General features: G+C 33.3%; 3 protein-coding genes across 4 annotated transcripts in view; all 3 read right to left on the bottom strand.

Annotated features, from left to right (window-relative positions):
- Nucleotides 1-742, bottom strand: part of LOC105136086 (uncharacterized) — a 7,161-nt gene extending 6,419 nt beyond the window's left edge. The window contains exon 1 of the mRNA XM_011041272.1: nucleotides 322-742. Within this exon, the coding sequence (XP_011039574.1) occupies nucleotides 322-657 (336 nt within the window). The 5' untranslated portion in view covers nucleotides 658-742. The remainder of the gene's footprint in view (nucleotides 1-321) is intronic.
- Nucleotides 743-3,644: 2,902 nt separating this feature from the next.
- LOC105136052 (40S ribosomal protein S5) lies at nucleotides 3,645-5,640 on the bottom strand. 2 transcript variants are annotated; one of them, XM_011041227.1, is made up of 5 exons: nucleotides 5,535-5,640; nucleotides 5,345-5,453; nucleotides 4,395-4,663; nucleotides 4,034-4,237; nucleotides 3,645-3,911 (listed from the first exon to the last, which is right to left on the bottom strand). In XM_011041227.1, the coding sequence occupies exons 2-5, from the start codon at nucleotides 5,438-5,440 to the stop codon at nucleotides 3,857-3,859; spliced, it is 624 nt and encodes a 207-aa protein (XP_011039529.1). In that variant the 5' UTR covers nucleotides 5,441-5,453; nucleotides 5,535-5,640; the 3' UTR covers nucleotides 3,645-3,856. The 2 variants fall into 2 exon arrangements, with proteins under 2 accessions (XP_011039529.1, XP_011039530.1); XM_011041228.1 differs by having other exon boundaries at nucleotides 3,866-3,952.
- Nucleotides 5,641-9,091: 3,451 nt separating this feature from the next.
- On the bottom strand, nucleotides 9,092-12,857 carry LOC105136051 (uncharacterized). The gene is made up of 8 exons (XM_011041226.1): nucleotides 12,090-12,857; nucleotides 11,793-11,907; nucleotides 11,637-11,702; nucleotides 11,462-11,550; nucleotides 11,276-11,363; nucleotides 10,814-11,053; nucleotides 10,615-10,716; nucleotides 9,092-10,266 (listed from the first exon to the last, which is right to left on the bottom strand). Exons 1-8 carry the CDS (start codon nucleotides 12,548-12,550, stop codon nucleotides 9,502-9,504), a joined length of 1,926 nt encoding a protein of 641 aa, XP_011039528.1. The 5' UTR covers nucleotides 12,551-12,857; the 3' UTR covers nucleotides 9,092-9,501.
- Between the last annotated feature and the right edge of the window lie 2,693 nt (nucleotides 12,858-15,550).

Raw genomic sequence — 15,550 nt, 5'->3', positions numbered from 1 at the left:
CCCCCCCCCCCCCCCCCCCCCCCCAAAAAAAAAAAGAAAAAAGAAAAAAAACGATTCAAAATTGAGATTATTAGACTTGTTTTTCAAATAAATGAATAATTAGATATTTGGGGCCAAATCAAAAACTTCAGAGTTCAGACAATATGTTTCTGTCCTTCATTATCGGTACCCCAAATACAAAAACAGAAAGCTATATATAAAAAATAGCAAACACTCATTAAGCAACCAAATTGGTTGCTCTCAAGAACCCACTGTGTTCAATCAAAACCAATTTCAGTATGCACGCATCACACACACACACAAACATATATATATATATACCTCAAGAGCATGAGCATATCGTTTGTGGAACCGGAGCTCCTTGATGAATTCACGGAGCTGATTTTTGTTGACAGGTTGTCCTTCAAGGACCCATTGATTGAGAAATAGTGAAATGGTGATCCTTTGATCTGCAAGTGACGATATTCTGTTGTACAGCACGTTCATTGCATCTGTCCATGGCTTTTTTGTTCGTCCAGTTGGGGTTGTCGAGTACGAACGATTAATGATAAGTGGCTGTCTTCGAGGACCTATTACAGTGTTTCTGATGATCCTGTGGTGCAGTGTTTTAACGGTTAATGGAACAAGTTTCATCGTCTTGAAGACTGACATGGACATGGCTAGCTAGAGGAAGAGAGGGAGAGAGTGAGCCTGGTTTTTAATGAATTATTTATTATTTTTCAGGTGAGTGAGGTATTAAAGGTGTCTGCCATCGTTAAGATCAAGATCTACGAGGGCTCTTGATTTTACTATTCATCCCCTCACAAGTCTTTGTGAATTCGTACAGTGACTTGTTTTTTTTTATTTCAATTTTTTTTATTTAGTAATTAGATATTGTATTTATTAGTGTTTGAATTTCCTTATTTCTTCTGATTTAATTTTAATAGGTTATCGTGTTCTTTAAAAAGTGTCATTTTTTTTGCATTTTACAAAATAAATCAACATTGCTATTTAGAACAGATTGAGAGTTAAGGGAACTAAAATTAAAAAGGATAAAACATCAATAGCATTCTTTTTTAAAAAAAAAGTTGTATCCAGAACTTCATTTTTTTTTATTTCTATAAAAAAAAATTTACAGAAAAGAGATAAAAATAGATGGTTGCTCAAATTTAATTTATAAGAAATAATTAAATTTGATATTGAAATATGTTTATTTCTATTAGCTAGTTTTATTCCTGTGCTACACTATGAGTTAAAGCAATTTTTTTAACGCAAAAAACAAATATGGGCGTTGTTAACGTCTTTTTATCATTAAAAAAAAATTAATCGCAAACTTAATAGTTGATACATGCCTTTAAAAAAAATATATTATAAAGTATATGTACAAATAAATGCTAATGAATTTGATAATTTCAACTAAAAATCAAGTTGAAAATTCAATATAAAAATATATATTAAGATATATGATTTTATATTGGGGGAGCTCTTTGAATTTTTTATTTAATCATTTAATAATAAAATTGTTTTTTTAGAAAATAAATAATTTCAAGACCATTGTAAAAAATTTAGTTCAATCCCTCCTTTTGTTATTAATATATTCCTTTTAACAAAAAACATATTTTTGTTTTTTTGTCATGCTTTCTTAATTTAATGAAAAAACAAATAGAATAAGATTAAATATAGACATTTTATTCTTAAAAGGCAAATTATTATCAAATTTACACGTATCCTACTTATATATAATTATCCATCAGGGAATCAAGAACATCTCTGTAATTTTTTAAATCTTCTTAAAAGCAACAACATTTTTTTTTATTAGGAGCATATTTTTCTAATAAAAAGAGCGATCATTAAAATAAAAATTTGTTAAAAATTTAAGCTATTTGAAATAATTTGAAAAAATATATTTTTCAACTGTAAACTCAATTTTTTTATTGATGCATATCTCGATTATTTTAGTAAAAGTTTTTTTTTAATGGGAATAACTATTCAAAAAAAATTCATGATTGTCAAAGAAAGTTAAGAAAATATATATCAAAATAATGTGTCTATATTTTGTATGTTATTGAAGGCTAAAAAAATAATAATAAGTGATAAAATCATATAAAAAATCTATTTAAAACTTTTTAAAATCAAAATTTGATTTTAAGGAATATTAATGAGCAATTTAATATTGTTATTGTTGTTAATTGATTGATTATAAATTGTTTCTTGTTTTGTTTTCAATCATTTTAAAAATTTTATCCCTCTATATTTGGTATCATTTTATTTTTATATTAAATTTGGCTCTCATTTTGTTAATTACTATTTATTTTGTTTTGAAATATTTTTTTATTAATATTTTTTAAATTTTATCTCTCAATATTTTATTAATTTTAATTTTGTTAATCAGGAACTTGAATTCATGATTTGTTAGGAATTTTTTTCTCATTCTCATTTAATTTTTATTTTATTATCATATAAGATCATGAAGTTCTTTTAAGAATATTAGAGTATATTTCCATGAAATTGATAGTGTATTATTTATAGTTAATTGATGTAATTTTTTTAATTTATTTTCTGTCATTCTCTATTTTTTATTATATTATTAAATTAGTTGAATTTATTAAATAACATTAAATCAATAATATGAGTTTTAAATTTTTCTTACTATTATCATTTTTTATATTAAAAAATTAATTTAAGTCGGAGTATAATAAAGGCCATCAATATAAACTAGAAATCTTAGAGGCTTTGTATTTTAATTATGACAATGAAGATTTCATGATAAAAATAATTAAAAATTAAAAATAAATACTATAGCTAGATGAAAGAGTTCTAAATACTTGTTAACAGGACTCAATCTGAAAATCAAAACTTACTTGCCAGGAGTCATCAAATTTAACCTTTATGAAAATACTAGCACAACACATTTTCCATAATCGCTTGCCGATTGAGATCCTAGTGCCCCGAAAATATAACCGTCCGGGGAGGACAATGTGGGCTAAAATTTAGAATCATTCTAGTGTTCTACGAAGGTCCATGGGATGTGAAAAACAACCTCGCGGTACAGTGGAATTATGTTAATCAAGCAGAGCCGTACCTTTTCACAATTATAATCATCACGCTCCATTTACCAACTGCCATCAATATCAATTGACATGATCCTTCCGTAAATTACAGTCAATTAATAAGAACTGCAAATTCTGACACCATAAACGTAATGACAGAGCAGCGAGATTAACCAGGGTGGGGACTTTCCAAACTTCTCCAATTCTTCTACCCTAAAAGTCATTGAAACCACTCATCTGTCATCCACCCAGAAACATCCCTGTCCTCCAACAGGGAGAGAATAGAGGCCATTGCTGCTCCTTAAGTGTGTCAAGGATGAAGTCCTTGACCAAATAGTTAACAAGATAATATTTATAGGTAAACACCCTAGCGTTGTTGGCAGTATCCAGAGTTGAAGTCCCACAGGCTACTAACGAGCTAGGCAATGTTATCATAAGCAAACTAAAACGCCGGATTTCCAAATCAGCAGTTGAACTAAGAAAGGATGAGTTTGGAATTCAAAGGGTGTAAAACAAAGGTCTACACTCGGAAGACACATTAACAAGGCAGCATCCTAAGATAACCAGACCAGTTCAGCTGAAAGAAGATTAGAGATAAACAACCAGCCATCTAAGAAACCAAAAACCCAGCGAGTAAAGACTAACGGAACTGAAGTTACTACATTCTTAACATTATAATGGAACTCCATACATAAAAAGAGTTACTCCTGCCGTCGTACAACAAACAAAACATAAGTATCATGTCTTGGCTGAAGATTCAAAACAAACAAACGACAAAAATTGTCCGAAAATAACAAAACTCCATTCCACCATTCTGAAAGAATTCCTCAACGGTTGGCCTTAGCAACTCTTTCAATCTCATCTTTCTTCTTAATGGCATAGCTGAAGATTAAAAAAAAAAAAACTACTCAATAATGGCATAGCTGAAGGAAAAAAAACCACTCGGTAAAAATACAGAAAAGCAATTATCAAAGAAAAAACAATCAAGGAGAAAGGAAAAACACCTGTTTGAGGAACCCTTGGCTGCATTGATAAGTTCATCAGCCAAGCATTCAGCTATGGTCTTGATGTTCCTGAAAGCTGCCTCACGAGCACCAGTGGTAAGGAGATACAAGGCCTGGTTTACACGCCTAAGAGGTGAAATATCAACTGCCTGACGTCTTACAACACCAGCTGAGCCAATACGAGTGGCATCTTCACGAGGCCCACTGTTATAAACCATCAAAAAAGTTGTGAGGTGAACAGAAAGGGAGCAATAACAGAAAAATACCATGTCAAGATAAGAACACAATAAATACTAATCTTCCGCTGATAACTAACAGTGACCAATCTATAAGAAACAAAACTATGTAATTGATCACAAACCTGTTGACCACAGCATCAACAATAACTTGGATTGGGTTCTGATCAGTCAAAAGATGAATGATCTCCATGGCATGTTTGACAATGGTCACAGCCTTCAATTTTTTCCCATTGTTTCTGCCGTGCATCTGAAGAGAGTTTGTGAGCCTCTCAACAATTGGGCACTGGGCCTTCCTGAAACGCTTGACAGAGTATCTTCCAGCTGTATGGGGGACATATGTTGCGTGCTTAACTTGGACTCCGACATAGTCAGCAAGAGAAATGTCATTTACCTGACCACCAAAATAAAATCAAACCAAATCCAAATCTAAGGAGTAGCATTATACAGCCCAATAATTTATAAGGCAATTTCTAAGATGTTTAATCAATCAATTTCAGAGATCCCAGTGGCATCCATCAGTTCCAAATATCATGAATGAATTAGACATCAACTTAAGATGCAACTGCTGATCAGAATGACCGAGACTACCGACTCAGCAAACAAAGCCATGAAATAGACAAACTAAGATTTTCAAGACCATGAAAATATGTACCCTTAAGATCCAATTAGCTACGAAAACAACTAAGCAAACAGGAGCCATCATCACTAATTAAAAGTGAACCAACTTCACCTGCAGCTCTACACACCATAAAAACCACAAAAACGTTACATGATTCCCCAACTACGAAATCTTTTAGTACAAATTTTTTATTTTATCTCATCAGTCTACCAAGGATTCTTCTAGTAATACAATACACAAGAAAATAACAGCAAAAACAATAGAAAACAATTACAAATCTCTTCAAATTTTACCACTTAAAAGATCACATTCACTAGGCAGTAAGCCCAACACGACCAAACATTCAAATCCTAGAAAAGATAGGTCAAATCCAATTACTTCATAAATCAACCACGAATCGAATTACAGATCAGTTAATGGTGAGCCTATTAGGGAAAAAGGAAGGAAAAATACATTAATATCATCGAAAGACCAGCGATTGAAGAGCTTGACATCGTAGATAGCCTGATTAGCTTCTGGGTTTGGTGGAGCCACCACAGCTGCTGCCATCTTCGCTTGTTACCTGCACAAACAAATACGTTCACAGAGGAAACGCTGTTTGTTATATTTTAAGAGATAGAGAAAGAGACTGTGAGTTGCAGACCTGGAAATCGAAGAGATAGAGAGGCAAGCGGCACTGAGCTCTCGGTGCTGGGGATTACAGAAAAGCTAGAACGACCAAGGCTTTTAGCTATATATAGCGGCTTCGAAATAGAATTAGGGTTTTGGTCAGGCGTGAAAGCGGGTGTGGGTTGAGGTATCTTGGGCTCTAGCTTGTTGGGCTTCTTCTTTTTATATAATTAACTGGTTTAGTTATTCAAGCTTGGGAATTAATATCAAAGAAAGATAACATTTCAGTAAATATTGATGAATTAGGTGAAGATGCGGAAAGAGAGGGATTCGAACTTTGTAAGCAAAAGTCTACATAATGTTCCAAAATTCAAAAACACCTACATCAAGAATTGAACTTGCGACGTCAAAATCGCCCATCTCCTCAGCCACGTGGAATTGTTGGTCGCTTAAAGCAAATATTATATATTTGTTTATTGGCTCCCCTAAATATCAACTTAATTTTTTAAATATTAAAAAAATATTACTAACATAATTTTTTTTTAACTATATTATTCAACTTGATATAACAAGCAGACCTGAAATTTCACAACCTCCCTGTTTATTTAACTCGATTTTTAAACTATATTATATGCAAATTGAATCAAATTAAATTAATTAATTTCTTAGATTAAAATTCAAATTTAATAACAGGTGAAAATATAAATTAGATAAATATGATATTTTTTTCACAAAAAACTATTGAGATTATAAAAAATTACATTGATCTTAGTCTCAAGTAAATTATATTATGGGCTCCACTAAATTTAATAATTTGTTTTTTATAAAATATTTTTTAATTATATAATAAAAATACATGATGAAAAAATTTAGCGTCAATTCAAAAATAAAAACTTATTTAAGATAATAATAATTCTAAAAAAAAACCATGCAATTTATTTTTCAATCAATCCAATATTACATATTAAAACACTAAAACCCATTTTATTCAAAAACACACAAAACATCCCACCCGAATACTCTCATTTACAGCCAAAATAAAAAAATAAAAACCCAAAAAACTGTTACAAAAATCAAAACTCAACTCCAACCCGAAAACCTTTCGAGACTTTAATAGATGCATCAAATAACACCTCTATGCTCAAGACTATCTTCTTCAATAGATACATCGAATAACACCTCAATCCAATTCAATAGCAATCTTCTTCATGGCTGAATCGTTATTAGCTGATGATTTTATCTCTTTTCTCTATAATTCGAAGAATCCCTTTCTCATCTCTCCTACCAAGGCATAAGAAATAAGAAAAATAAAATATCGAACCAGCTGAAATTTGCTTCAGAATAGGCTGGCCATTATTTTTCTGATTTTAACATTTTGGTCCCTTATCTTTTAATGTCTTTTTTTAATAATATTTGACAAAATAGAAATCAATTTAGTTTATAAGAATGAAATTGACGGAAAAAAATTGAAGACAAAAGAAAGAGTTTACAATGATTGTCATCTGCGTTTTAGTATATGTTACAATAATTATAATAAATAAACCGCCTAAATCAATCTCTCTACAACAGGATCATGTGCATCTTAAACAAAAAGTTCAAGCACTATAACTCTGAAGAATCAGAGAACCACCAAAATGGCTTTCAAGGAACAAGGAATGGGGTTGAATGGAGAATAAATTGCAACAATAATTTTTTACTGCATCAAGCAAGCAGAGTAGTGCGACAAAGGCACATTGGACCCATATATCCCACAAGAAGGCAAAATTCCTCAGCAAGGTCGGTGCATTGAAAATAATAAACAGAAAATACTCTGAAGCAAGAAAAAAAACATCAGGGAGCAACTCAAGAACCAAACTTTCAAGTCTTTTGACATCAACCACACAGAAAATACTTCTATATTTCAATTAAAAGAAAGCTCATGACACCATTGGTAGATCAGCGGAGTCTCCTTGCCTCCCTTTCAGACTCAAGCAAAGTAAGGACATCCCCTTCTCTCACAGGTCCCTTCACATTCCTCATGATGAACCGATTTGGATCATCAAGAAACTTGACTCTAACCTGAGTCACCTGCCCCCTCGATCCAGTCCTACCCATGATTTTCATCACAACCGCATGCTTAATCTGAGAATCCATCCTGCAAGAAACCAGGAGTTAGGCTAAGATGACCAAACTTGTACGAGGCAAGAATCCAGGTCAATGTTCATTACCGGATTCCATCCACCAGATAGAACAACAGTACAGCAATGACTTAATAAAGAGCAACAACAAATTCCCATTGATAAAATAATTAAAAGGGAAGCAATCAAATCATCGGCCAACACAAATTAACCCAAATCCAGCATATGCCATGTAACATCGGCCATCTTATGTTACGAAAGATATGTCTAACTATCAAGCTAGAACCACAACCTAAATTTCTTTTGTAAATATAAAGCATATAATCTATCTAATACATTATGCATGGCATTACTCTTTGCCCCGCACAAAAACAAACAGTAACAACAACAAAAAAATGAAAACTCAATTCATATAAAGCACTTTGAGATTTTTTCCCACAGAATTTCCCAGAAACCAAACAGACCTACCTGCTTTATATGTATTTTCCCAGTAAAACATACAATACTTCAAAAACAAAAGAGAGAAGTGAATAACAAGAATGATTCACTAAATCGTAAATACATGAACAAGAGATCGATTGACGTAGATACTTCAGGAGATCTACTGTGATCAAACCAGTCATCGAAAAAGATTGAATGGCTAAAAAATACAAGAAAAAATGTAAGGAACCGCGGAGAAGGGAACCTGAGAGGAACGCAGTAGCCGCCTGTAGCTGGTTTTCTGGTTCTTGCAAAGAGGAAGGCAGAAAATATTAGGGTTGTGTTGTGAAGAGTAGGCTTAGTTTGGGGTATTTAGGTAATTAGGAATTTAGGTTTAATAAATTGTTAAAAAATACCGATTCACACAACGAAAAGGGATAATCGACAGCAGACCTATGCTATAGGAATACTGAGTTTGTTATGGATTAAATTTGTATATAATATTAAGATGTGCGATATTTTTAAAAAATAATTTTTTTATTAAAAATATATTAAAATAAGACCTATGCTGTAGAAAGGAAATTATTGTCATTTTTAGAGGATAAAATGTGATTTTTTCTTTTTTTAGTTACAATTTAAGCACCATATTTTTTTTTGTCATAAACTCTCTTTATTGATTAAGATGTTAAATCTTTTTTTTTTTTTTATTATGATCATTATGTAATCTTGTGTAAAAATAATTTATTTAAGCATGTTAGCTCTAAACCAACAAAGGCATATTAGATAAATGCAATATATTTATAAGTCGATAAACTTGCTTTATATATTTTTTTTCAATTTTTTTCTTTTAATTTTTTTCTTAAATATTTTTTTAATTTTTAATTAATTATCATAATTTATTTCGGTTTTTTTAATGAAATTATCATAATTTATAAGTCGATAAGCATGGTTTTTTATTGCTTCGGTTCAATAAAGATGACGGTTTTGCATTTAACCAAACTATAAAAAGTATATCGGAACTCGTGGAACCTGGTGACACGGTAATTTTCTGCAGCTCTTTTGCTTGAAAGGGCTGATCTCAGGATTCCCAGGTTCAGTTTTTGGGTTTGCGATCACTAGGTAAATGTTTTGAGTTCTGAAAGAAAATATTTCTCCTGAAAAAGCTGGAAGGCTAGGACTTCACATTCTCCCTCACAAGACGAGATGTCCCTCGTCCTCCCTGGCTAATGGTATTTTAGATGTTGCAGATGACTTCAAGAAACCTTAAGAATGATATAGAAACCCTTTGTCTCAAATGTTGGGACAGCTAAGTGCCTGCTTAACCCTTTCCTTTTTATTTCATTTTTGCGTGTCTACTGTCTACAGAAGAGAGGTATTGATAATGGCGTATACAAAGAATGCCCTATATCATTTCTATTCTATCCCAGTAAGTAAGCAAAAGAAAAATTCTTGATCCAACAGTGTCTAAAGGTTTGCTGTTTGTGAAAATAACTCTTGGTCTGGAGCAAGGGGACTTCTGCATGATGTTTCTTTAAATAATGAAACTTGTGTCAAAACCATTGGTGATGAAACCTTCCGGCTAAGCCGAGGTGCGGTCCGTGGTGATGAGTTATCACTTCTTGTTCTTGGCGACAAATTTGCATTCTCTAACACCCGGAATCGAAGCTCCGATGGATAATCCCTCATGCATCCTATCCGTGGCCCTGCACCAGTAGTCCATTTAGATGATGGTAATTGCTTCGCCAATTGATATGAATGCATTCCTTTATGAGAATCTATCCTTTGGAGGATTTTTTCTTTGGGGACGGGCTCCTCATTTGCTTCTTCGTTATCTTCGTCAAACAAGTTGAGTTTAGTAATCATGAAATCTTCCTCCGTCAAAAATGAATCTCCTGCCGCCTCATAGCCATCTTCTCCAGAAGAATCAGGATCTTCAGCCTGGCAGCTTGGTCCAAGTTGTTCTGTTTTGAAAGTGTCAAACACATCTCCTCTTGTTGGTATTTCAAGTTCAGTAATTTTAAATTGGAATCCACGTGACAACTTTGATGTGTGCAGATTAGCATTTTCTGCCACATTAGAATCTTGTTTCCTTGAAACTGTGTTCTCTAGAGCCAAGACAACATTTGTTACTTTGGTGTCTTCAAGTAAATCTGCATCAGGTTGGTCTCGGAGGCTACCACGAATGTCCTTTTTTATAACAGATCCATCTTCTTCATCAGTTGGGCTTTCCTGAATATATAAGAGAAGAAGAGAAGTGCATCAATGATTCGCCACAACAATTCCGAAAATGCATAAATGACAGCTTGAAAAGTAATAACCGATGTGCTATGAACCCTGGAGCACAAAGTTTCCACATAAAAGAAAGGCATGAGCCTTTGGCTTCCTACAGAGGTGAAATTGTTACCAATGTCAATTGTAGAGACCACTATATTCAGAACAACCCTAATTCATGGGAAATGGTACTAATTTGGATGCTGTCAGCTGATAGTGTACTGTTGAAAAATCTTTGTTTCATGGGGTTTATAGCAGATGCTAACTTCATTGATGTTACTGAGAGCAAACTTAATAGTTTATTACCTTTACATCGGTTAGATCTACGTTGTGTTCCCTGAGGAATGACATGAATGCCTGGAAGTTTTCTTCTGTTGGGAGATAATGGCCGCTGTGAGGCCAAACTGCCTGCCAAATCGAAAGAACATTATAAATATATAGAGAAAGTAAAATTAGGCAGAAAGGGGGGAATTCGTGAAGCTACCAAAGACAGTTTCTATGCTACCTTGAGAACACCATCTTCCACGACTAATCTTCCAGCAGATAGAGTGGCTCCACCAGCCAAGAAACTTGAATGTTGAAACGTTCCCTTGATCTTCAGACCAACATACAAGGTCTTTGATGTACTGAGAACAAAAATCCATTTGGCATCCTTCGGTCCTTCTATTGTATGGAGAAGTTTCCCACTTTGTTTATATAATAATCTCCCATTCTGCACTGATACTTCAAAAGATTCTCTTTCAGCCTGAAAGATAGACACAGTACTTGTAAGCAGATTTTAATAGCTGGGTAAGCCAAAAAAGATGGCCGAATATATAAAAATATTGACTTTCCAATCAAAGTTTCTGGCTTTGGAATAGATTTCAAATTGAAGCAGAAAACAGCTGTAACTATACCAACCACCAGATTTTGCAAGTCCTCTCATGACTAATAGAATAAAAGATTGACAATAAGTGATGATGCTTACAGGACCAAGATATTTAATGCATTGTTGTTGAAGCTTTGATCTAGGACATCTATCAAGGTTCACTTCTTTCCCAGCTCCAATATCGAGCCTGCAAGTTTAAGAGTTTGAGATCAACTGTGAATATTGTCTTTCCTGGAGCAAAGATGACATTGTCGTATGCAAGTCTTCAATTTCAAGAAAATTTACCAATAGAAGAAAGGCTGTGTGCTCTGGCAATGAAGCCAATTGACATAATAAAATTGAAGGTTATGTCCATAACGATGCCTTGGATCAATCTATTAAAGAGAGAGAATAAGATCAATATGAGGTAAAGTGAACCAGTATCTCCGTTCCAAAGTTTTATTTCAAGACTGTAACTTACTGCCTCTAGCCAATGCAGTAAAGCTAGCTTCCGAGCCTTTGCATCCTTCGACAAGCCTTTTCCCACCTGCAAAGGATAAAAATTCCGGTACTTAGAAATTCTGTACAATAAATTTGATAACACACACACACACACATCAATTTCTTTGGAACGAACCTTAGCAGCTCTCATTCTTGCTCTGGACCAACGTGAAATTGCAGTCTCAGGTTTCTCAATATCAAAAAAAGATATGGAGCTTCTCTTGAGCTCTGCAAATTCCAACAACTTCCACCTACAAAACATATCACAAGAACATTAATCTTCGAAAAGGAGATATCCCACAACAAAAAATTCAGAGAGAAACCTTTTGGAATATGTCTGTGTGTGTGTGTTTACACAGAGAGGAAAGCGAAAGAAAGATTTGTGTTCATGAAATAGATACAAAAGGAATTGCAGCTATAGACTAATACCAACCATCTCTGCTCGACAACAACAGCACAATCAGCCAGCTGCCTCCTGGTTCTGAAGCTTTTATACACTTTCTGCAATGTCACCGCGGCCTGGTGTCTTTGGTTCCCTGACTCAAGCAATGACAAGTGAAGTTTTTTGTCAGGCAAGCTATCTTCCCTTGTCAACTGATTACCCTTTTCTCCAACTTGAGGACTGATGATTGATCTAGCGAGCACATCCATATCCGAGGCAGTACTTTTGAAGGAGAATGTGGTACTGAATTCCCTCTCCTTAAAGCTAAGGCATTCTTCAAGTATCATCTTTCCTGAAACATATGATCTCATGGAATGAGGTTCTGAATCACAGACATTAAAACCGACAGATTTCGAAGCAGTCCCAAAACTAATTGATCTAATAAGAACAGTGTCGAAAGGACTATCCAATTCATGGAATTCAGCAAGGGCGCATGAGAAGGCCATTCCCATTTTAGGAAAGGAAACACAGGTATCTCTCTCAAACTCCAAACAAACAAGAGCTATGGGTCTCAATAACTGTTAGAAAATAAGCAAAACAAGGAGAATTGATTCAAAATAAAAATACATGGGATTAAAGGCATGGAATGTTAGAGATATCAAGACCCTTTTTTTTTTTTTTAGCGTTCTCAAATGTTCACCCACGCCTTTAATTAAGAAAAAAAAACACAGAGAGAGAGAGTTCATAAACACCATTTTTTCTACTTCTTCTCTAGACAGCTATTGACAGAGGCAGCAGTGACCGAAATATAACACATTTCCAAGGTTGGAGGCGAAAAGAAGTGGAAGCTTTCAGATTAAACAGACAAAGAACAAAGTTTTAGCCCAGTACACTGGAAAGGAAAAAAAATAACCATTCAGCTACGTTCCATGGCCCCCCATTATCATTAAAACGACATAAACAGGAAAAATCCATAATAAAAAAATATCAGGGCAAGTTTCATACAAAGAAAATGTCCATAATGTCCCATTTCCTAACCTTAACAAACAAAAACAACAGTCTTAAAAAAACAATGAATCAAAGTACATAGACAACAGCATAAGAACGAAATGAAGGGAACGTTGCAGGGTTACCTCAATCTGAGGCAGGACAGAGCAACAAAAAAATCTTTTGCAAGACGGGGAGAACCAATGAATGTTAAAGAGAAAGGAGGGATAATAAAAGATGGGAGATTTGGTAAGAAACGTGAGAGGGAGCGAACAATGTGGGGTTTGTTAATGATTTAAGCAGGTTCCAAGGACTGTTTACAGAATGGCTCTTTCTCTTGCTTTGTCAAAGGAATTTGTTGTGTTTGTTCTTTCAATGCTAGCCAAATTAATAGGTTGGCTTCCTGTGCTATTCTTGCAATGCAAATCAGTGAGGTTTATATATATATAGAAAAAAAAAAAACAGCAAGAGAGATGCAGAGCTATGGGTGTCACAGCACAGGTAGACATATTCCAACCATCTGTGCTGACTTCAAACCACTTTTTTTTTTTTAACAACTTATATTTTATTCTTTCCTTTTCGAATATAAAGTATGTTTTGAGTATTTTTTTTATTCATTCCTTCTCTTAATATTTGTGTGGTTTAAAAGAGTTTAGAATACCATAGATTTAATAATATATAATACCTGATTTAGTTATTAATTAAATTCAAGATAATATGGATAAGATAATGTGTTAAATTTAGTATATTTGTGTTCAACTATTAAATAAATCTAAAATAATGTGAGTCGAGTAAGTTGTTAATTCTAGATCTTAAGCCTATTTTAATTAATTTTTGTATTCATTCATTCTTTTTAATATTTTTAATTTTGGACTAAAATGAATCTTTTTTTTTAATTTTTAGCTTCATTATTTTTATTTTACTTGTAAAAGGGGATGAGATTAGCCTGAATCGAATGAATTATATTGCATGCATATCATATTACCAATATATTGGTCTAAAAAATGATTTCAGGAACTAATTTAATTCACAATTCCATTTGAGAAATCAGAATGTGGGGCATTATTATTGTGGAAGGAGATTGATATAAAGATTTTTATTTTTATTTTTTTAATTGTTACGTTTCTCAAAATTGCGTTCAAGGAATTGGCCGGCTAAATTAATCACGCCAATTACCTACCCTTTTTAATTGTAAAGCCAATACCCTGCTTCAATTAAGTGCATTAATGTGAAGGGAAATTAATAGAAATATTTTCTTTATTAATTGCAACGTTTCTAAAAAATATGCTCAAGGAATTGGTCAACCCTAAACCAATCAAGTCAATTACCTACCATTATCAATTGTAATGTCGATTGCCTTCCTTATTTTAGTGCTAGAAGCACCAAATTTGTATTCCAAATTCCAAGCCAAGTCATTGTTTATAGTAATTCTCACACACAAAGTCATTGTTTGTGGTAATTCTCACACACAAAGTCATTGATGCTAGTAGAAGATTGCATTTGATAGGGACTCGGAGATATCAAAGGTTGATGTGACTCGCGTGGAGTTAAGAGAAGCCTACCGACCATGACCACCTGTATGTTTAGTGTCTTTTTCTGAGAATGATTTGGTAGTTTTGAATTACCTTTTAATTTGATTTTTGTTAAATTTTGAATTTTTTTATTAAGATATTTTTAATATGTAAATATTAAAAATAATTTTTATTAAAAAAACACTTTAAAAAATAATCCCGATTACACTCCTATGTACACTTCTTTAATCATCTACGAGCTATTTATACCACTATTTTGCAGGGTATTTTTCCTGGCAAGTTCCTCGAATTCTTATTCGGTGTAAAGAAACTTTGAAACTCGAAGGTCCCAAGGCCATTCATAAGGATTTAAAGAAAGAAAGACAGAAAGAGCTGCTCCCATCTGCGAGCAGAAAGAAAGCAAATTAATACTAATAAGTAATTCTAATAAAAATTAGCAAAAAAAAGTGATGTCGGAAAGTTTTAGCTCCACCGTCACAGTACGCAGATTAATGGTACCCTAAAGTACATCTTTCATCGAAACCTAGATTGCCACGATTAGTGCTATCTCTTGCCCTTGTCGCATTATATTGAGGTAGCTGCCACTCTCCGAGAACTTGCAAGTTGCTCCGAGTGAGAGTGTATCCACGCGACACTTGGTAGCGTGGGAGCTATTATTGTTCAAAGTCAAACAACGTAGACATGTGATGATATACAGCTGCTTCTCGGGATCCATGCAACAGCTGTGGTACCTTTTGTTTACGGATACTCAATTCAGAGACACGTTTATTTTTTTTAATATAGAACGTTAAAAAAGAAAAATAAGAATGATAGAAATATTTAGAAAAATAATATAATTTGAATACTTAAATGTTATATCTGCGACCAAAAAAATATCCAGTGCAATTGTTTTAGCTTCTCAATTCATTTTAACAAATAACCAACCCAATAATTTATAATTTATAAACACTTCATCTTCTCAACACAATTAAAAAATTAATAAATTTCACAACT

Source organism: Populus euphratica, unplaced genomic scaffold (genome assembly GCF_000495115.2).
Source record: "Populus euphratica unplaced genomic scaffold, PopEup_1.0 scaffold156.1, whole genome shotgun sequence".
In the NCBI taxonomy this organism is placed as follows: Eukaryota; Viridiplantae; Streptophyta; class Magnoliopsida; order Malpighiales; family Salicaceae; genus Populus; species Populus euphratica.
This window is presented reverse-complemented; position numbering and strand designations above follow the sequence as displayed.

Excerpts from the sequence above, each read along its gene's own strand:
- LOC105136051 (XM_011041226.1), bottom strand. The coding sequence starts at position 12,550 with ATGGGAATGGCCTTCTCATGCGCCCTTGCTGAATTCCATGAATTGGAT. Across the intron at positions 11,054-11,275 it reads GCATTAAATATCTTGGTCCT|GCTGAAAGAGAATCTTTTGA; the intron begins GTAAGCATCATC and ends TCTATCTTTCAG. Across the intron at positions 10,717-10,813 it reads TGGAAGATGGTGTTCTCAAG|GCAGTTTGGCCTCACAGCGG; the intron begins GTAGCATAGAAA and ends TCGATTTGGCAG.
- LOC105136052 (XM_011041227.1), bottom strand. The coding sequence starts at position 5,440 with ATGGCAGCAGCTGTGGTGGCTCCACCAAACCCAGAAGCTAATCAGGCT. Across the intron at positions 4,664-5,344 it reads GGTCTTTCGATGATATTAAT|GTAAATGACATTTCTCTTGC; the intron begins GTATTTTTCCTT and ends TTTGGTGGTCAG. Across the intron at positions 3,912-4,033 it reads GCCAAGGGTTCCTCAAACAG|CTATGCCATTAAGAAGAAAG; the intron begins GTGTTTTTCCTT and ends TTTAATCTTCAG.